The sequence below is a fragment of the Coptis chinensis genome, chromosome 8 (assembly GCF_015680905.1).
Source record: "Coptis chinensis isolate HL-2020 chromosome 8, ASM1568090v1, whole genome shotgun sequence".
Lineage (NCBI taxonomy): Eukaryota > Viridiplantae > Streptophyta > Magnoliopsida > Ranunculales > Ranunculaceae > Coptis > Coptis chinensis.
In genome coordinates, this window is record NC_141463.1 from 24,665,098 (window position 1) to 24,688,528 (window position 23,431).

At 35.4% G+C, this 23,431-nt stretch overlaps 1 protein-coding gene across 1 annotated transcript; it reads right to left on the reverse strand.

Moving 5' to 3' along the window:
- Positions 1-3,974: 3,974 nt before the first annotated feature.
- LOC147480710 (protein disulfide isomerase-like 2-3) lies at positions 3,975-12,215 on the reverse strand. Its single transcript, XM_086576483.1, has 9 exons — positions 11,993-12,215; positions 11,740-11,898; positions 9,180-9,293; positions 7,139-7,296; positions 6,355-6,454; positions 5,697-5,873; positions 5,458-5,603; positions 4,512-4,658; positions 3,975-4,355 (listed from the first exon to the last, which is right to left on the reverse strand). Exons 1-9 carry the CDS (start codon positions 12,134-12,136, stop codon positions 4,181-4,183), a joined length of 1,320 nt encoding a protein of 439 aa, XP_086432609.1. The 5' UTR covers positions 12,137-12,215; the 3' UTR covers positions 3,975-4,180.
- Between the last annotated feature and the right edge of the window lie 11,216 nt (positions 12,216-23,431).

Genomic DNA, 23,431 nt, shown 5'->3' on the forward strand with positions numbered 1-23,431 from the left:
CCTCATCTTTTCTGCAAAGATCCTAGATTTTTTAGATCTATTTATCACGTTCCTGACCCCTTTCCCCCTCAATTCATCACTATTTTCTCTTTGATCCTCCATATGTGTGATCTTCCTCTTACAGTCTAGATCTGAGTTAAAACTCAGTTCTTCCAAACCAGAAGATAAGGATGCTCTTGAGTATGGTGTGCTTTTAATCTCCGCTCTCTTCCCCATTTTCTCTCCTCGCATAACCAACCTTTTGTAGGTCTTGTTGCCTGCTTTGACCAATCTAGCATGCTGTGTCGGTTTTTCTGTGATTCCAAACTCAGGAGAACTAATGCCCTCGATACTCTCTTCTAGGCGGAGAGGTGATAAGACCGGAGTAGGTGAGATGGTGGGACTTGTGTTTTCTGTTTCTATTGACTGGGCCTTCCATGTTACTATATCATTATCCTTGTTACCCCTATCACTACCCAAGCCTAATCGTTCAACCCCCATACTCCGGTCCACCTCCATCCTGTCTAGCCCACTAATGCCTTAGCTGGGCTCCCTTAGATTCGAACCCACATCTGAGCCCATTTCATCCGATTGCCTATCTTCTAAGCCTACTCCAACGGCTATATATATCCTGTGCCTCGGTACCTTTGTCCTGTTCTGTTTCTCTGGATCCACTTCCAACGGTACTCTGCCTAGTCACCGTTGACACATGTTCATCCCCTGCCCCAAGTTACCCTTGCTACCACGCCTCCCTACCAAGATCAGAGATTCCTCCCTGTCTCTTCCCCCAGCTGGTTCTTCACCAAAGTGCGGTTTCCTCGGCGTTTCGAAAAAGGTGATGGATTTCCTATGCATACTCGATAGTCCATGAAAGAAAATCCCTGCCTTGAGCAAGAACTTATAGTTCAGCTTGACATCTTTCGGTGAACCACCAAGTTTCGTTAGGGTTCTTCCATGTTGTGCTTTGATTGAGATTCCATGGTAGTCATGCCCAATGACCCCACAGAAGTAACAAAACATAGTCAGCTTCTCATATTTGTAGCTTATTGGGTAGATCGTCCCTTTCTCCATCTGGAAGTCGACATCTTTCTCTAGTCTTCCCTTGATATCAACTTCTGTCCGGACCTTAACCACCGACAAACTCGGCCGAGCAATTCTCATCGTTTTCCATCACTGTTCCCAAGCTTCTTCCTATCTCTCTCATGTTAGCCTCATTAATGTGGTCGAGGGGGAGCCCCCAAATTTGAATCCGAAACTTTACCAAATTGAACCCTAGCTCGTCATTCTTATTTAAGGGCTCCCATTCTTTCATGGAGAACAGAAAATTGTAAACTTCCCATGGTACATTCTCAATGGCATGTAAGTATTCTGCCTCCTCAAACTTAACTGAGTAATATCCCCTTAAGATAATGTCAATTTTGACCTCCCCTCTGGACTGCCATTGACGGTGTAGCTCCTCTGCAATATCTGCCAGAGGTGAGAACCGTGTACCATAGAGTTTGCAAATAGCCGTTTGAAACCATTTACCCTTCTCATCCTGGTTGACACATTTTGCCGTTATTACCTTTTTTTCATTGACACGGAGTTTTTGTATTGCTTCCTGTAAATCCGATATCTTACTTTGGCTGGTTGATGATGATGCTCCAGCTGACGACCAAACTGATAACGCCTGCATTCCGGTAGCTGGACTCTAAGAATAATCCCTCTTTACTTCCATAACTTGTTTACCTTAGATATAGATATGCCCCAAAAGTGGGCGAGAAAAGAACTAAAACTCAACAAAAAACGACACACCAATTAGAAACAATGGGTTGAAAGAGAGATTGGTGACTTGTAACTGGTAAGCTCTGGTATGCCACTAGTGATTTAGATTCTTAGTGCAATCCTTCAGATGCAGGATTGCAAGACGTTTGAGACCGAGACCCACTGTTTTCAGCCGTAGAATGTATTAACAGAATCCTCTTTAGCACAAGTTTTAACCTAGGTTTAGAGACTTCCCCACAACCAAAACCATTAACAGGATATGCTACATTGTCTTTAACATCAGCCATATCTTACTTACTAATATTGTTGCTCAACAACGAAAATTAAAACTAACAGGAAAACTAGCTTTCTTTTTTTCGGAAGAACAAAACGAAACATAGAACAAGAGAGGAGAAATAACTAAGAGAGTTTCTTATACATATATAGAGAGAGATTAGAGAGTGGGAAGATGGAAGTACACACTTGGCTTGGAGTTAAAGCTAACTAATTTTCACTACTTTCTATTTTTATTTTCCAATTTAACAACCTGGATTTGTATGTTTTTAACTTCTCACCGCTAGAACAAGAGAGGAGAAATAACTAAGAGAGTTTCTTATATAATATAGAGAGTGAGATTAGAGAGTGGGAAGATGGAAGTACACACTTGCTTGGAGTTAAAGCTAACTAATTTTCACTACTTTCTATTTCTATTTTCTAATTTAACAACCTGGATTTGTATGTTTTTAACTTCTCACCGCTCCTTTTCTAATTTGCCATTTGCAGATGCACGTGGCTGTTGCTTGAACGCGTTATTTTCTAATTTGCCATTTGCACATGCACGTGGTTGTTGTTGCTTGAACGCGTTATTTTATTATGTAAGACAAGATTTACTTATCGGTTATCAGTGATGTGCGTCAAAGCATTTTGACCATTTTTACAAACTGTGTTTTTTGTAGGGGTGTTCATGGGTCGGTTCTGGGTCTATTTTTAGCGGTTCTTATCAGGTTCGGTTCTTTCGGGTTTTTCTTATATTTTGAAAACCCAGACCCATACCCATTAATTAAGTCGGTTCCAATTCCGGTTTCGGTTCCTTATCGGGTTATACATTTTTATTGCTAAAATTATTTTTTAGTTATATAACCAATATAAAAGTTGGTTTACGGTGACTATAACACTTGTCATCGATATTTTTGTCCTCTCATAAGAAGTAATGGTCCTAAATTCAATAATAATATTTGAAAGTTATCTAAAATTTTTAAATACATTCTCATACATTATATGTATGTGTATATTTTAAATCGAACATATGTATATTATACTATACGTAATGCGTCATATATAGAATAAATATCACATATACCACAATTGTTAGTTAGCATTGCACGTGTCAAGCATCTAATATATATACATGTAATATATCAAGCACATACCGCTCATGCATTAGTTAATATAGACAAGGCATAAGTTAATTCATAGTATAATGATAGAGGCGTGACACGTAAACATTATTATTAATATTTATAATACACATATTTAATGTAAAATTATAAAAGATACATTTAATAATACACATTCACTATTATGCTAAATGTTATATATATTTAGTATAATTTTACACCTAACAAATATAGACTATATATAATATTATATATAATAATAATGTTTGGGTTTGTTTTTATTTAGTGTAATATAATACTAAATTCTATATATCAAAATCAAACTAATCGGTTCCGGTTTCAGTTTGGGTACCCATCGGTTTTTTACTATTCGGTTCTAACGGTTTCGGTTCTTTATCAGGTCGGTTCTTAAAGACCCACTGGGTCTAATATTTTAGGACCCAGACCCACTATAAATGGTTCCGGTTCGATTCGGATAATTAGGTACCCATGCACACCCCTAGTTTTTTGTTGGGTACTATTAAGAATTTCATTTAGAGTTGATTTACTTTGTCTCAACAACCATCACCATATTATTGTGATCGGCCTCATGACATTGTCATGACATTGTTGGGTGCCTTGAGCATGTACAGTATTGGGTGCTGCCTTTTATATGCAGTTATCGAATCGTACATGATTTTGCTTTCTTGCCTGTACCACCATTGATTGTGATCATGATGTTATCTAGCTTACCAAACTGACTTGCATACTTGTGCCACGCTCAACTTTCTGCAATTGTTGTCTACTCTGTATTGAACAAATTCATTGCATTTTCACCCCAAAAAAAATAAAATAAGACACCTTCCGATGACTCACTTGCACAAATTGCCTGTCTTACTTCCAACTTTCAAGTTCAAATACATCTTGCCTCTTTACCACATGAAAGGACCAGCGTGCTTGGTACTCTGCATATGACAACGGCAACTACAAAAAGTAAAACTAAGAATCCACTTATGTAGTGATAAATATATTTTCTCGTTGTTCCCTCAATTCTCACGTTCTACTCGAATTTGATCAGGCAATTACAATTCGTCCTTGCTAGCAGTGTCTCCACCCATGAGCTCTTCAAGGGAAAATTCATCTTCTTCGATGATTTCACCATCTTTACCATCCCATGGTTCCGTCTCGACAATCATGGGAGAACTCTCTAGAGGTAAATTTCCCTTCCCACCACGCCCTGACTCCTTCACAAACTCTCTGAAAGAGAAATGCAATGCAATCAACATTAAAAAATAATAACTAAGATCAACCATTTTTGAAACCAAAACAAGGGGAAAAGATCCATGATCAAGAAGTAAGTTAACTATACTCAATCTGACACCAAAACAAGGGGAAAAAAAATCCATGACTTACATGATTTGGTCAAGCTCAAAAGCACTCCGAAGAGGTGCATAAGCACCTTTCTTCACATTCAGCGCTACCATAGCGGGGTATCCATAACCACCTACACCAACACGCTTCTCAAGATCCGGCTGCTTACCTGAGGCTGCCCAAACATAGCTGCAAAAAGGCTTACAATAAGATTCCACTAAAATACAGACATCCAAACCAAGTCTTTCCTGTTACAGCTAATGCTTTCCGACATGCTAAGTTCAAACATTTAAGGTGAATCATTTCAAATTTGTTTAATGATAGTAATAAAACAAAAGCCTTTGTTGTCTATGATTCTAAATATACCGAAATTTCTCTGTTTCCTCCTAGATTTTGATTCTGAAGAGGAACCAATTGCTCATTATACATTAGCGGCATAGAAACAAAATTACTCCACAGCCCAGGGCGGTATAGACAACGTTGAATATAGACGTAGAACATTTGGTCAAATCCAAGTGCTTCAAGAAAACTGGATTGCAACATGATCAGGTATGCAGTTTAACAACTTTATATGATGAATAAGGTAAGCTATTTGGAAATGTACTATTATACTACTTGGCCTAGTTTATACTAAACCAATAATTTTATTTGATCAGCCTACCAAACCAACTTTGGTACGCTAAAAATTTACAACTCACATTTGATATTATGGGGAAGAATCCCTTTGGAGAAAATGTAAAGATACATCTAAAGCAAATTAGCAACAATCATTTGGACTTCATCCCGCAGATCAATACTTATTTTCAAACTGAGTACTAACAGAAAGTTTGAAGCACATAATGCACATGATCTCCGAACATGGTAATGCCAGGAGATGGAAAAATAATTGCTGAAAAATAATAAATATAGTTCCAAGGAAATGCATACTAGTGCTGTGTAGCAACTATTTTTCGAGAAAGTTTTTGACAATGTGGACTTTAATACTTACCTATAAGGACTTCTCTTGAACTTTTCTGCAACAGACAGCAACAGCTGCACATACTTGTTTCTTCCTTCTGCCTTTGAATCTAAAATGTCAGGGAGGAAAGAGACGAAACAAATAGCAGCCGAACCACACTTCTCTTCCATCAAAGCCTACATTAGGAAAAGAAGGAAAAGAAGAATAAACACCGGTAATCACTTCACAAATCCTCAGTTATAATGTGATAAAAGGATACAATTACTTACTGGACTTGTTAGCTCAGTTACTTCAGGAGGAGAAACATTTGTTTCCAGCTGTTCCAGTGCAAATGATTCAATGGCTGAGGCAGCTCTTGTGCCCTCATAAGGGAATGGGCTATCTTTATCAGCACCAAATACCAAGATTGTAGGGAAACCTTGAACGTTGAACCTGCTCATCAAAGACTGGTGGAATCATTTAGTTAGAAACTACACAATTAAACTAATATGTACATGGAATTCACAATGTGAATTTAGAAGATCAGAAAGTATGCCATATCCCTTGGTAATGATATTCAGCTTTATTTTTAAGTAAAGTGTGGACCGTGAGCTCAAAAGCCCGTGAAGAGATGTCATAGACTATCATGACCACACTATAGTGAAGAGATGAACTCCAAAGAATAATTAATCTACTACGAGCTAATAATTAAGTCATGAACGTTCATTCCTGTATAATGAGCACCTGTACAACTTTGAAGCTTAGTTAGCGACAGAAGAAGAAGAAACTTATATATAAGCTACATTCAACGCATCACCAGAGTGGAAAATCTTTGCTGTTTGTGAGAAAATTGTGTAACGGTCGATCAACTAATTACAAGAAGAGGAAAAAATGGTATAACAGGATTCCATGCCAAGACAGGATAACTTCAATATCTAAGTTTCTTACCTTATCTGCATCACAATCAACATGCCCAAGTTTAACCTTTCCCTTCAAATTGTTAGCAGCCTTCTTCCATTCCGGTGCCAGCTTTTTACAATGTCCGCACCTGTCAAATAAAACCAAATAGCATTACAGATGAACAATAAAAGTAGTGGATTTTGTCAAACAAGTAAGCTTTAGTTATTAAGGAAAAATACCTTACTTGTGTGCAAAATATATATATATATATATATATATATATATATATATATATATATATATATATATATATTAAGGAAAAGTAAAATTCGCCTTCCATGACTTTTCAGAAAAACAAAAAGGCTGATGTAGAACTTTGCTTGTTCTGGAATTTCTGGAGAGTGGGTTTTCCAATTTCCACAACATGATGTTTCTCCCCAAGTAGAAATGTCGTAATACCAACTTCATTCTCACTTAGTCACTTGTATTAATCTGACTTTAAAAGTACATTGGTGGGCAAGGAGACTTTCAGAGAGAATCGTTTATATTTAGGTCATTTTCTGGCAAATCAAGGACAGCAAATATCACTTCAAATTTATATCCAGAAATTCCAGCTAGGCATGAACATAAATAAGTAAAAGAAAGAAAATAATAAATAAAGAAAATGATCATTATACAAACCGTTAAACATAACTTCAACAATACTATATTACTATATTATTTTATTTGGTTGAATGTGCTTTTCTTTGGACTTGCTTATTTCAACATCCAACTGATCGAAATTTCTTACCAAATACTCAACCAACAAATTTAACATCCGGAAAACACTTACCAGGGTGCAAAAAACTCCACGATCCAAAGTTCTTTACTTTTAAGGACCGACTCATCAAAATTACGTGAATCCAACTCTACAGATGCACTTGGTACACTTTTCTCAGATGATGCTCCAGTCGTCTTTCCACTTAAACGATCCTTCAGAGTTGCTTTAATCTGCCCATGGTTTCAGTACCTCAGTAACTTCACATACAATCATTACAAGGAGTTCTAAACATAATGAGGAAATTAAAGGAAAATGGAATGTACTTTATAATAAGTAGATATCAAAGATGATTTGAACTGGTTTCAAATTATTATTACAATAATTCTAATAATTTAATAACAATGACAATAATAATTATTATGATCGTTATTGTTATTGTTATTATTATCATTCAGTGAAGCTGAACTTATTTATTCAATTTTGAACATACAACAAGTTAGGAGTCAAAAGATATGATCCTAGGTAGTATGAAGCTACTAAACAACAACATGAAAAAGCTTACACCTAAATTTACAAGAGCATCCCACTTAAAAGAAATTAACAAATCCCAATCCCTGAAATTGGACAAGCACCTCAGTAATACTACTACTAGGCACTGCCTCATTTTGAGGCATGCCTCAAAAACTAAGTTCTAAACATCAATCAATCATATGAATCTTGGCACGCATTATTCTATGACATGTGTTAACAATAAGCATTCCTCTTGCAAGTACGTCAGCACAATGCCAGAATTTGATGACAAGAAGTGAAAAACTATGTTGTATGAAAAACAACAGAATTTTGGGTATAATTTACTTTTCCCAATTGAATACTGAGACCATCATGAGATTAATGTCCGTAGAAAAGCTTCATTTTAAAAAAATTGTGCGCTGTATTTTTCTTTAACTAAAAAATAAGGGAATTATGAAAGTCTAAGAATGTCTAGGGACTCGGGCAAGAGATGTAGGTAGTCTAATGTAAAGTGGTAGGATCAGTGGCATTTTTAAAGTACGTAGTAGTGTAGTACTAGCTTGTTATAAGTAAAAAGAGTTTTTCATGTTTAACTCAGTAAATAGTCAGGCTGTGTAAATATTTGTGACAACGCACTCTACCAACAGTGATGTCCCAACTTAACCACATACCAACACCTAATGAAGTGCGTGGTTTTCCTTAAAAGGCCTTGCTGCTAAGCATAGATCGATCTTCAGGTCTTTGAAGTATTTGATTTAGAACTAATTAACTAAACCTCAAAGCATCGTAATTTTAATTGATGTTCATAACTAGCGACATTCTGTTCTTCCTGGCTAGCCTCAATAATATATGTGCAAACACCCAAAACCCTCAGGGCATCAGAATTTTAATGCATGTTAACAACCTTCATTCATGACTCGCCTCAGTAATATCTGCAAGTGTGTAACCATGCGTTTTAACATGTCAATCTTGCACTTTCTAACATGTTAACACAAGCCTTGATACATGCATAGCACGTGTCTTGCAGTGTAGATCACAAGAAATATCTGGGAAAAACCGTTTCAAGTTACCAATTTATTTAAGAAAGCAGAGGAGATAACAAGTTTTGACATAAAAAGTATAACGAAAAAATTGTGTCATACACACCCTGGACATGTTTTCACCAAATTATTAATATAAAAATCAATACTCTTCTATTAATCCCAATTATATTGTTTGAGAGATCTCAAGTAATTGTTTTCTGCCATACCAACTATACATCTATACCGTTAAGCAGATTTGCCAATCAAAAGGTTACGCCACTCAAAGTTTTAGCAATTTAGATTTAAAACATGTGTCTTTCAGTTTCAAAGTTCTAGATAATTCAGAAATGCAATGTTTTCTGTTTTTGCCATTGAGGAATTCAGAGTACATCTTGGCATACAAACTTTTGCTTATAATTTTGCCCATTTCCTACCAAAATTTTATTTCCTTATTATATAGATACCTTTCAAAAGAATACACCTAGATAGTGATACAAGAAGCAATTATAGAAATAATGGAAAAAAGAATTCTGGTAAATGAAGTACTGTTTCAAAAATTAAAAGCATATCTCAAGTTAAACCTGTTGGAGTGCAAATTCAGCAATAGGTTTGACATCCCTTGCTCCTTGATAGTCCACTGGAGGCTTACCCGGTGCAAACACCTTTATTGTGGGAAAGCCTTTGATTCCGTACTCCTGTATAAATAACATGAATATTGGTAACAGAGTAAGAGTAAAAATAAATAAGAAGTAAGACAGATAACTAAGATTCAAACTTGGCACACGACACGTCAAGATTAAAGATTCCTTTTTTCTTCATTTCATATCCATTCAACATTTGTAGTGTATTTAATTGATTTATAAAAAATTAACTTCTTAAACAAGTCTTAATTTTAAGAATATGGATTTACCACCAATATATTCCCATAAATCATACGAACCATCGGATTTGTTCAGATGACGAGACTTGCTGAAAATCAATGTTCTTGCGAAAGTTAAAAATTCCTTTAACTTTGATTTTCAAGATTTTTTTACTATAAATATTATTAAAAAAATTAAAATAACAACGCCAACTTCAATCTTTTAGATTTTGAAAACTTTTCGTTAAATAGTGTTCCATATACGGTTTTGTCTGAAGTAGATAACAGGAGAATACATGCAAGAAGTAAGAAGTTTCAACCACACAGTTTGCAAAATGTAGGTAACGTAATTGAGTTGCTAAGGAAGACCGCTGAAAGTATGTTTTTCATTACATTATCACTTCTCCCTTTACCCATGAATACCACTACTCTAGATGTTTTCCCAAAAGGACTTTCTTATATATCAAACTCGGATTGTGTCCGAATCACACCAATATACTGCCACATTGACCTATTTGTCAACAACGTTGTTTTCTTGACCGAAACTACAATAGGGGTCCCATTACAAAAAAAATCTGTCATGTTCACTAGGGGTTCACTTGGGGTTGGGAACAATAAAGAGACCACATTACTTATCAACCAATTGTCCTGGTGGTAGGAAAGTATCTACTCAAGTTATTTGAGAACATACATTAAAAGGATTTAAGACACGTCTGTAAATCTCACACAACCACTGCCATATCTTCCGGACTCTCTCCAAAGAAAATCTAAAAGAAATCTAATCTAAATCTAAAATTGGCCCCAAATCTATATTTAAAAAGACTAAAATTTAATTGAATTTACTCTTTTTTCTCTCGGGCACAGTTTATTGGATCCCCAGTTTCAAACTAGTATGTGGTAGCGTTTGAGGAATGGGAATTGTGTTTGAAATTGTGCTCAGAGAGAAGAAATAGTTAATTCAATTAAACATTTATCTTTTTTAAATATAGATTTGGGGCCACTTTAGATTTAGATTTCTTTAGATTTCCTTTTAAAATTTGCATAATAGGAGAGAGAAAGAGACAGAGATAGGTAAAGGAGGAAAGAGGAACAAGATTGTGTTGGCTCTTTTTGGTGTCAAACTTGTTGAGGAGGTTTCTATCTGTAACTTGAGTTTACATACTGGATTGAGGCATAATACAATAATATAATTAATATAATATCCCTAATTTTTGGCAGATATCGCAGTGGCTGTGTGAGATTTACAGAAATGTATTAAGTCTGTTTAATGTACATTCTCAAATAACTTGAGTAGATGTTTTCCTGCCAATAGGACAAATGATTGATAAGTAATGTGGTCTCTTTATTGTTCACAACCCCGAGTGAATATAGGAGATGTTTTTGTAATGGGATCCCTTTTGTAATTTCAGTCAAGAAAACAGCGTTGTTGACAAATGGGTCAATATGCCAGTATATTGTTGGGATTATTTATTGGTGTGATTCGGACACAATCCGAGTTTGATATATAGGAAAATCCCTTTGGGAAAACATCTAGGGTGGTGGTACTCATGGTCATGGCCCATGGGTAACGGGAGAAGTGATAATGTACTGAAAACATACTTTCAGCAGTCTTCCTTAGCATAAAAATTATGTTACCTACATTTTGCAAACTGCAGTGTTTGCAGTTGGGGAAAATAAGACCATAACCAAAATGGGAGGGTAACATAACCTGGATCAGACATTTGGTCTTAGTAACCAAAAATACTGAGATCCTAAGATACTCTTTGAAATTACAAAAGAGAATGGCATGTCCATTACACTTCACGATTCAACAAACCATTAAGTTTCCAGGCACTCCGCTCGCGTAGTGTTGACATTGAACGTGATTTCTAAAACTTTTGACGGTCGAGAGGGAAAACTTTGATTTATTCATCAAAGTCGAGTATGAAAATCTTTCCTATTTGCACTAATATTGCTTTCTTGGTCATGATCTGTATGAATGAAAGCCTGCATTGAAAAATTGAGATATCAAGGAAACACGGGTGAGTAGATCCATCATGGGAAGGTCTAAAGGACGTTCAGTGTTCTTCATAAGACACATTGTCTCTTAGATGTTAAATTTTAAGTTTGTTCTTATTCTCTTATACATATGAATGTGTTCAGTGGCCTACTGGTCCAAGATTTTGGGTTTAATCCCCACCTTCAACTTGCTATACCTAGTTTGTCGCTTATCTTATGTTCAAAATCATATTAAAATACTAATAAACTCTTTCATTTAACAACAAAAAGAATAATATTAAAACCTGAGCAAGAGATTGATGAGCATCAGCATCAAGAGCAGCTACAGTAGCAACACCTTTCAATACAGTAGCTGCTTTTTCCCATATAGGTGTCAATGCTTTACAGTGTCCACACCACGGTGCAAAAAATTCAACCAAAACTACACCATTTGAATTTAATACCTGCCCATCACAAAAAACCCCGACAACATTTGAATTCTAATTTTGAAAAAAAAAAAAAAAAAAAAAAAAAAAAAAAAATTGGATACATACATACCTTGGACTTGAAATTGGTTGGGTTTAATTGAAGTACGGGTGATGACGGTCCGTAAAGTGCAGTGACGTGGTGAATTAGACACAGTGATATTAGTGTTGAAATGATTAACACTTTTTTTTGTGATCTTTTTATTAACAACAACATTCTCCTTCTCGATTTTCTGATCTATTTCTTCTCTTTTTCTTTCTACTTGTTTTAGCTCTTACTTTCGTTTCGGGTTATTATATTATTCCACGGGAACGTTGTTTATAGATTTACACGTACCATAGCGAATGAGAAGAGGACACGTGTGCTACATTTATGTGTCATGGCCCTTTTCCCCGCTAGAGGCCTGACATAGAAATATTGACGGGCTGGGGTGAGCATTTGAATCTTTTTTTATTTTTTTGGGTAGATTTGCAATGCAAGTGATAGTTTTCACCCCTCTATCACCGGTTTTCACCCCCCATCACCAACCCGGTAGAGAGTTCTCAAAGGTGATAAAAAATATCCCATGTTGGATTCGTCTAAAAAAAAAAAACTTTCGGAAAACATCCCGTTTTAAAAAAATCGAAAAAAACCGAAAAATCATGCGAGGCGAATCTAACATCCCGTCCAAAAAAAAAACCCATTTTTTTTAAAAACACGAGACGGAATCCAACATCCCGTCCGGGTTAACAAGTCGTTTAAACTTCGGTGGAAGGTTTCACCTTGTTTTGAACTTCGGAAAACTATCACCGAAGTTTATCACCCAAAGATTGCCGCGGCACTTTTAGAGGAAAGTAGGTGATACTTATCACTTCCCCTCATCACTCGCATTGCAAATGCTCTTAGAGAGTTCTCTTACCCATTCTAACAAAAAAAATCTAAATGTTTTTAAAAGAGCTCGGTGTATGCGCGGTATAGTCTTAATGTTAAAGCTCCCACAAGGGGTATTTTTCGAGCTCTATTAAAATTCCACGTCATCAACTTAATAGTTAATTTAAAACAGGAAACTCTTTTCCTTTTAGAATCCAACTTCAAACGGGAATCTCCTTTCTTTTTAAAACCAAAACTCAAATAGTAGCATAAAAACTCTTTATTTCCAAATTAAAATGGTATCCCTCCCCCAATTAAAAAACACGGGTTTTTAAAACATAATTAAAACAATTTGTTAAGAAATTAAAATGGATTTTTAAGACTTGATTAAAACAATTTGTTAGGAAATTAAAATAGGTTAGCGATGAAAACAGGAATCACGATTTGTTATGATTGTTGAACAAATTTTTAAAAGAGCCGGTGCATATGCACGGGTCTATTTTCTAGTATATATATATATATATATACCTCTTTTGTGGAGATATATATAGGGCTCGCTACGTCGACATACAAAATTGACATACGCATTCCAAAAATAGATTTGCATATTGAACTAAGGGCTGATTTTTTGTAGAGATGACTTACCTACTATGGATAGTATCTCCACAAAAAATCACCTTAATCGGATATGTCTAGTATTGTCAAAAGAGTGTTAAAATTCTGGACTGTCAGATAAATTTCTAATTTGAACTCAATTTTTGGTAGGGTTATAAATGTTCAAAGGAGCTGATTTTTTTGTGGAGGTGATCTCCATGTTGTAGAGATCACATCCTCAGAAAATCAGTTTTTAGTTCATTATGTAGATATGTAGGATTGCGTATGTCAATTTAGTATGTCAATTTTGTATGTCAATTTTGTATATATATATATATATATATATATATATATATATATATATATATATATATATATATATATATATATAGATATATAGATAGATAGATAGATAGATAGATAGATATTTGAGGAAATCTCGTTCTAAACCCTTGTTCCCTATCATATCAACTCTGAAATTTCTATAGAATGACTTTGATCATCACATCAAAGCAATGCCAAACAAATATAAAGTGCAACAACATCCAAGAGATTAATAAGTGAAAAGATGAAAAACTTAGAGACCACTCAACAGTAAAGGGAAGCTTGAGATCAATTTTAGAACAAGTTAAACCACATATACTTGGATCAATTTTCCCTCCATGCCAAGACTTCAATTGCTTATACATAGCACAACCATATTTTATTCTTTTTCACCAAAGCACAATTGCAATTTACTTCTTTTAACTTGGAACAAAGTTGCAACCATGCAGGCAGAGTGATGATATGCAGACTAACTCGAACCCTTTAATGCACTATGAATTAGAGCATAATGAGTATAATAATCTCCTTGAAACTACTAGAAATGGGGATTTATCTGTCGAGGAGCCATCAGAGGATGGAACCCTCTACTTTAAGGATATGAACAATATTCCACTGGCTGATCTACAATCTCTGGCTACTCCAAGGAATGGAATTGAGACAAAGAATCAAGGAAAGAAAACGAATGAATCAAGTGGAAAGGAAAAAAGAGCAAGGGGGCGACACAAGGGTTCAAAAAACAAACATCCTAAGTTCTAAATGATAGGTCCTATTTGTATTTGGAATGTGAGGGGAGCTAATGACTTATTAAAAGCAAAGGAAATCAATAAGGTGAGGGTAGATAAGAAGTTGTGTATCTTTGGTTTACTGGAAACGAAAGTTAAGTATCCGAAGTATGATCTCATAAGAAAAATTTGCTGCCCTTCCTGGGAGCATACTAACAACTATGGCAAGAGTCAGTCAGGCAGAATTTAGGTTTGTTGGGATCCGTATGTTGTTAAAGTAGTCCATTTAACAGATTCATAACAGTTTATACATTGTAGGGTTACCTATCTTCCAGAGGCAGAAGATTTCTTACTCAATGTGGTATATGCGAGTAATTCTCTACAAGAAAGGATAAAGTTGTGGAAAGAGGTGTTAGTCATTCAAAGATCGGTACATAAGCCATGGTGTGTAACAGGGGATTTCAATAACATACTGACTACAAACGAAAGATTAGGTGGAGAACCAATGCATCCGAATGAAGCGGCTGATTTTAATATATGTTTACAGAATGCGGGGCTTTCGGACATCAAGTATACTAGATTCTTTTATACTTGGTGGAATAAATATATTGGAACATCCAGAGTTATGTCGAGGATAGATAGATGCCTAGTTAATAATTTGTGGCTAACTCGTTATCCACAAGCTATAGCTGATTTTTTACCTCAAGGGGTCTCTGATCACTCTCCAATGCTGCTAAGGGTGTGTTTGGAATGCTAGATTTAAGGGGAGAATTCAGAATATATTTCCAAGAATTAGGAGTTATCTCGTTTGGCAACCTTTTGTGCGCTAGAATGGAAACTCCAAAACCCCAAAATAAAGGAATCGCAAATTTCTATGAGGGCAGAAACTTGAGATTTCCGTATTCCACAATTCCTTGCGGGTGAAAAATTATCAAGTAAGATATATTTTCTACTTCTTTAAAACCTCTCGTACATCCCACTCGATCTCTCTACCAACACTAGTCGAAAACTCGTCCATTTTTTCTCTGCAACTCGTCCAAGGTGTGCACTCTCTCACTTGTTTATGTTGGTGTTTCATCTCTCATCTCTCATCCCTCATTATTCTTGTTGTTGTTGTTTGCACAGTTCTATAATTCGTATCTTTTTTCTTTCTACTTTTTATGCTTTATATTAAATTTCTAGTTCTCTTGATTATGTATTAATAGCTTACTGTTTTGAACATAAGGTTTAATATGGAATCATCTTAAATGAACATGACCAATAAACAAGTAAAAGTAACTTCATTGAAATTCTTGACATGTAAAGATGAACGAACTCACCATTTTATTCAGGATGAGATCACCTGACTGGCTATTAAGACACTAGAGATGTACAACCGATATAGTTAGTTATGACAAGCATCAAATGCATTCCTAATAGTGTCATGAAATAACCATTTCATTCATTTAGGTAGAACAATCACACATCTCTTATCCTACATACTAATTCAAATCAGATGTCCCATTTAACCTTTTTATCTACTGATCTAGACATTATGACGAATAGACATCTTCTAGACCTCTATCAAATAACTTGCCCAATCAGCTAATTAAGATCAACTAGCACAAGCCTAAAGCATTATTTGTTTTGTCTATTCATAATGGTAACTTAAAGAACAACTAGTTTCATGCAAAAAAAAAAAAAAAAAAAAAAAACAGTTCCACATTATTATTATTATTTTAAATTTAAGAAGGTACAAATTGGATGGCATAACTCAAAGTAATTGTTGGGCCTCTTCATGTTAAAAATGTCAACAAATTGCTCTGCTGCCATTTTATAATCCAAGGAGAAGTTCTTGAGACAGTGAGATTACTGTGAATCACTTTTTGGTGGTGTCATGTCCTTCCTTATACCATAATGAGGAAAAATCTGATGGCCAAGCTCCATCATGTATTGGAACAAAAATGGGGGTGTCGTAATCAAGTGGAAAGTAAATAAGTGCAGCTAGCATAGTCGATGGCTTACTGTTGCAATGCTTATTAAGTAAATGTTTTTATGCATTTTCTTTGCATGTATGCATTGATGAATAATTTGATGCTTATAATATAGATGGAAGATCATACATACGATACTGACGATGAGAGTATGGATGTTGTAGCTACATGTGTGGCTACAACGTTGTGTGCTATAGGATGGTACCACGATACATATATAGATAAATTTCCTACATCCAATCTTGATATTGAAAGAGAGAAGTTTATGAATAAGCTGACTAATGGGAATGATAACGATTGTCGCAACATGTTACGGATGAATAAAACCCAATTTCTTAGTTTGTGTGATTTTTTGAATCGAAAAGGAGGAATACAAGATTCAAAGTTTGTCTCTCTAGAGGAACAGATTGCATATTTTTTACATACCATTGTACATGATGTAAGAAATCGAGTAGTGAAATTTGGTTTTAATCGTTCTGGGGAAGTTGTTCATAGTCATTTTAAGCGAGTTTTGAATGCAATAATACGTGTGTATAAGTATCTTGTTAGACGACCTAGGGGACTTCCATATCCACAAATTGCCGAGAATCCAAGATTTACATATTTTAAGGTAAATTTATATTTTTTAAATATGTGTTGTTTGTGGGAACAAAAAGTTTTGTTCCTATTCATCTAAAACTTTTCAACACGGGATATTAGGATTGCATGGGTGCACTAGATGGAACTTATGTCCCTGCAAAAGTCCCACTTGCAGAACAAGGAGCTTATCGTAATAGGAAGAAACAAATTTCACAAAATGTCTTAGGTGCATGTACAATGGACATGAAGTTCACATACGTTTTAGCCGGTTGGGAAGGATCTGCGGCAAATAGTAGAGTACTACAATCTGCATTACGGAGGCAGGATCCACTTCCTGTTCCAATTGGTATGTTCTTTACCAATTGCTATTAAAAGACAATATACATATTGATTAGAAATAGATCGACTAATGAAGTGTTGTCATTTTAAATAGGTAACTATTACCTTGTGGATGCGGGATATGCCAATGCCTCTGGATTTCTTGCCCCGTATCGTGGTGTTCGCTACCATCTCAATGAATGGAGGGGAGGCAGAAGACCACAAAATTTTAAGGAACTATTCAATCATAGGCATTCATCGCTACGCAATGTGATCGAAAGGACATTTGGATTGATAAAAAAACGATGGGCGATACTAAGAAGTGATCCATTTTATAGTTTTGAGATGCAAGTGAATATTGTGCTTGTTTGTTGTGTTGTTCACAATTATATAATGACCATAGATCCAGATGATCCTTTATTAGCTAAGGTTGATATTGAGTTGGAAATCTTAGGGCCAAAGACAAATGAGTTGATCACTGAAATTCGTTATGGCAATGATGATTGGAATGTAATGAGGGACCAGATGGCACAACAAATGTTTGCTGACTATATGGCATTGAGAAATCGTTAGATGACTTAGTCTTATAGCTTTTCTACTTGAGAATTGAAATCGTTAAATGACTTAGTCTTATAGTTTTTCTACTTGAAAATGTTTTATTTTCTAGTCTATGTTTGGTTTGTTGCAATGTTTCTTGGATTGAATTTATGTATTCTTTATATTTCTAATTAATAAGCATTTGCATCATGTTGCATGGGAACTCAATGATAATTTTTGTATGTAACTTCTGAACTGTTAGAAATGGAGAACAATTAATTACCTGAACAACCAAAAAGCACCAAAGCAAAAGGAAACTATGTGGTTTGGACAATTGAGATGGATCGTGTATTAACTGAGACGTTTCTTGACCAAGTTCAAAAGGGAAACATATCTGAACAAGGTTGGAAGCCTGTTGTTTGGACTGTAACTATTGATGCCATCAAAGAAAAATGTGGAAAAGTAGTGACAAAGAATAATGTTCAAGCTCGCTTAAAGACTTGGACTAAGAATTTTAATATCGTGACTGAGCTTCAAGACCAATCAGGATTCGAGTGGGATGACAATCGCAAGATGATTGTGGTGAGGGATGATGTTTGGGAGAACTATGTTAAGGTAATTTTTTTAGTAATATAAATTTGCCTTTTATTGTCAAGGTGTTTTTTCTTAAATATTGGTTAAATAATTTGTAGTCACATCCCGATGCCAAAGGGTTTAGGTATAAGCCTCTCACAAACTATGATGAGTTAGCAATTATTGTTGGGAAGAATAATGCAAAAGAATAATGCAAAAGGAGTTGGCGCTAACTGATAAATGTAAAAATTGATAGTTTACCTACGAAACGAACGATGAACTCAAAACGTAAGTAAACTAAAACTACTCTTACGTGCCTATATTGCTTATCAAAGATTTGTTCTACTTTCAATTCTATTGAACATAGTTGAGTAGGAAGTTCATTCCACTCCTAGTCCTTCCGCACGTTATGTTTCCTAGTATAATTACTCTACTCAAGGTCTAATAAGAGATTTACGAAAAGGCAACTAGACTACGATGCAACTACCCACAAGATGCAACTAGTCGATTATTAGAACAACTATGGGAATGCTACGTTGATTCTATGATAAGGAGTTAGAGGGGGATTGATTCCACCTTAACTCGACTTAATCTATTAACGGATTTAATCGTCAGTAATCCGAATTGAATCGCTTTGAGAACAATTGGTTCTTCCTAATCCCTAATTACACATGGTATTCCTACCAATTCATAACTAGCATGTGAACGATTAAACCCATTCTCATGGTGAACTAATCGTTTCTAGAGTGGAAAGGAAATTACGACGACTTCTACGATATAATCGAATCAAGCTTTCATCAAGGCTTCTCAACCCCTCTAATGGAGGTTTAGCCGAAAACATTACGCAATCATTTCCGATTAAATTAAAACTAAACATAATATAAAGAATTGAAATTTACTAATCTAAATTAAACAATAATTAAAATCTAATTAATAACTAAGAATTGAATACAAGTAATAAATGAAATCAGATCTAACACAAATGTAAATGACAAGAATCGAAATTGACAAATAGCTATTTTATTTATCAAACTAATTAAGAACAATTGATTCTGGAGTTTAATCTAAAACCAGAATTGGATTTGAAACTAAACTTAATTAAAAACAATCAATCTAAATCTGGAAGCTATTCTAATGGCTACTTTCTATACTAAGCTACCTTTATTTTCTAACCTAATTATCTACCCCTAATTTTCTACCAACTTTCTACTATTAACAAATAGCTAAGCTTTGGTTTTTATACTTTCAGATCCAAAAATCGTGCATGGGCTTGGAGCCATGTTTTGGGCCAGAGAATCAGGCCCAAAACCCAATTCTTTCAGTCCAAAAAGGCCTCTTCAGCTGCAGTTGGCTGCAGCAGACTTTTTGTCCACTTTTGCTCCTCTGATTGGGTCAAGGCTTGGACCATTGGAAAGCTCTTTCCGAGCCAGTCGTTTTGACATAAGGTATGCCCCATTCTGAGGTCTGAGTCCAAAGATATGGCCTTCGAAAGTTCTCACGACTTTGTGTGTCAAGTTTACGCCCGTCGACTTTTCGGCTTTTGGCTTTTTAGAAAGGCTTTGTCTTCTCGAATCTTAGCCTTTAATCACGGAACTCCTTAGTAACCGACCCTTGCTCCTTTATCTCGCTAAAGTGGCACATTTCTGCACATAATGGACTTTGAAGCCTGAAATGCATAAAAACACGTAATCAGTGTTAACTCTTAATTATTACTCACATAATTGGTCTAATAGTCCGATCACATTCTGGTTTAAAACTACAGTTTTTGGCTCTTATCAAACCACCCCCAAACAGCATTTTGCTTGTCCTCAAGCAAAGATGAGAAATTAGAATAAGTAACCAAAAAATGGAGTTCTATCTACTCTCGTTTCGCTGAGTGAGATTGCATTGACCATATGGAACAAGACCTTAAACCACTAGGAATTCCCTAGTGGACGAGTTATAGCCTCGTGAGAGTTTTCCAGTGAAGGTACTCATAAACTTCATCTATACTATAACGACTAGGAAATAAAACTATTGTTTCCTTATTCATGCTCTAAATTCACTATACCTCTCACTAGCAATGCATATAGAGTAATCAAGTCGAACCCTAAGCTAATATATGCATAATAATCAATCATCTACAATAAACATATATATAATGAGTAATACTATGAAATGTCTAGCAGGTTCGTTTCTGAAACTCGGAATAGCGTCCTTAAGTAGGTTCTCACAATAATAGTCAAGATACAACACTCTGATTTTTCCACTCAAGTTTTACTACTCCAGTGTGCAGTGGGCACACTTTACCTTACAATCTCAATGACAACAAGGAAGCCGGAGTCGATCAAACACATTTGCCACTTACTATCACACTAACCTATTCCTAATTGAGCTAGAGGTCTTTATTAGGTGTTGCGGGGATTAGGAGATGGTTTAAGAAGGAAGGAAATGGATATTCAAAAAAAAACAAGTCTGAGATAATAGAGTCTTCATATTATGTAACTTAGAGAAAACCTTGTTATTTTCTTTTGCTTCTATACTTTGTTTCCATCCTTAGCCATATATATATATATATATATATATATATATATATATATATATATATATATATATATATATATATATTTTTTTTTTTTTTTCTTTTTTTTTTTCTTTTTCTTTTTTTCTTTTCTTTGGCTTTTGACTCCCTTTTATTTTATTTTTGGAGTTTTTATTTTATTTATATTTATATTTTTCTTTTCTTTGGATGGAAACTTCTTTTCTTTATTTTCTCAAGCAATTAACTAACTTTTTGTTTACAATGTGTTTTTCTTTCTTCTTTCTTCCTCATTCTATTCTCGGACTTATCTAAATTGGGTAGGTTGATTTTTTTTTTATATTTTGTTTTGTTTTGTAACAGGGTAAAGATTTGTGGTTTATGAAAGGCTAAAGAAAGGCTCAGAGGGGCTTAACTAGCTTAAAAATAATTCATAGGTTTGAATTTCTGGCTATATCGATCCAAAGAGGGCCTAAATTCTCGCTTTAGGATATGGCATAGTGATCAAGCAAGTGGACGTGTGATTTCTCTATCCGATTTTACTTCTCCCTTATGTCATTTCTCAAATGTTTCATTTCATCATATAAGGCTTTTAGGCTATATTCTCACAGGATTTGTAGAATAAGTACTCTAGCCTAGATTTCAGAAACTTACTGCTAACAATCATCGATACTCATGTAATATATTTATAGATAGATGCAAAGATTATTACCTTAACAATCATCGATACTCATGTAATATATTTATAGATAGATGCAAAGATTATTACCTACATATTAACCTAAGTTTCTAAAAATTATTCTGATGCAAAAGCTATGTGAGATTTCTAGATTGTTAAGAGCATAGAGAAAGAAAACAATACCACTATTCCTAAGTGTATAGCATAACTTATTTATTTATATTTTTGAATTTTTGAAATTTTAACTAGAAACAAATTCATATCTATATCCTAACAGATGCCTTAATTACACGTGTTTCTATGCCCCCCCCCAAACAAGAAGTATGCTTTGTCCTCAAAGCATTTAAATAAAGAGGGTAGGAAAAATACTATTGAAGCGCGTGGAATTCAGGAACATCTGCAAAACAAAGTTAGAACGTACTAATATAGGAACACAAACAGACGCAACTCTATACGAGTTCTACCCATTATGGGGTTAACAAGAATAAAATTGCTTGGGACATAAGCAGACACTAACTAGAATGAAAACTTACCTTATCTCCCGCATTACTCATCATCTTCCTCATCCTCTTCTTCCATAAAGAAGTGAGGTTCCTTTGCGTCCTGCCATGCCATGATAATTTGCCAGGCTTCCCGCCATTTATCATCTATTATTGCACGGAAAGATCGAATAATACTATTGGTGGGTCGTACAGTGTCGACCGTAATCCAATCCGTGAAACGTGAACAAAAAACAGGAAAGAAACATAGCATAATACGGGAAATCAGAACAGGCATAAGAAGGTACTTATGCCTCATGCTATGGGATCGAGCTAAACTAGACATCAAGGTTCGTGGAAGGTCATGACACATATGTCCCGTGGCTAAAGCAAGGAAAACGCTGCAAGTGGCATCATTCACAGAAGAAAAACACCATTCCCTAAAATGTTTAGCATGATCCAAAACATAACAGTTCCTATGTTCATGGACAAAGCTACCAAAGCGACGCTCTATTCCCCTTGGTCCTCGATCGCGAAAATGCCCGCCATACAACTCATGCAAAACTTCGTAAAGTGTAGACATACATATTATCTACCCAATAACACCATGGGTCTTGTATTTCAAATGCAGCAAGTCCAAGAACAAATGCTAGCAAGAACCCCGTAATTTCCATTGGTTCATTATCAATGTTGATGGAGAACACTTGTTCTCCATCTGGTCTTTCAAAGAAAATGCAGTTATCATAAAAATAAGATGCTAGTGTTGGAGAATAAAGTGCATCAGGGCTTACCATAAGCGGCTCCCAGCCAGCATATGTGATCGCCTCGCGAAACCAAGCACCATAAGTAGTGCTTTGGAACAAATCTTCGAAAGACTGTTCTGGTATCAATGTTGGAGATGTCATCTCAAAATTACGCTTTGGAATAGCTGCGAATGATCCGGAAACTACCCGCAGAAAACGGAAATTTTTCTGGTCCACGGAAGGCAGGGCGCGAGTGCGCTCTGAAGTATTGGAAATCCAGCGTTTGAGCGCGGATCGTGCTCACCTTGGACGCGAGTGCGCTCTGACAAAAACTGAAAAAATTGCAGAGCGCAAGTGCGCTCCTGTAGGGCGCGAGTGCGCTCGGAGTTGCTGAAACTCGGAAAATGAGATGAAACGTGAGATTCGTGGGAGTGAAGGGTGAGTGATGGAGGTTAGGTGTATTGTGAGTTGTGAGTGTAGAATGTATGAAGTTTATATAGGTTTTAAGTTGCTAAAACGGATCCGAAAGTTGCCAAAAAGTTTTTACGGCAGTTTCCGGAAATACCAAAATTTCCAAACCCGAAAACGTAAACAACTCATTTTCTTGATTCTAAAACAAACCT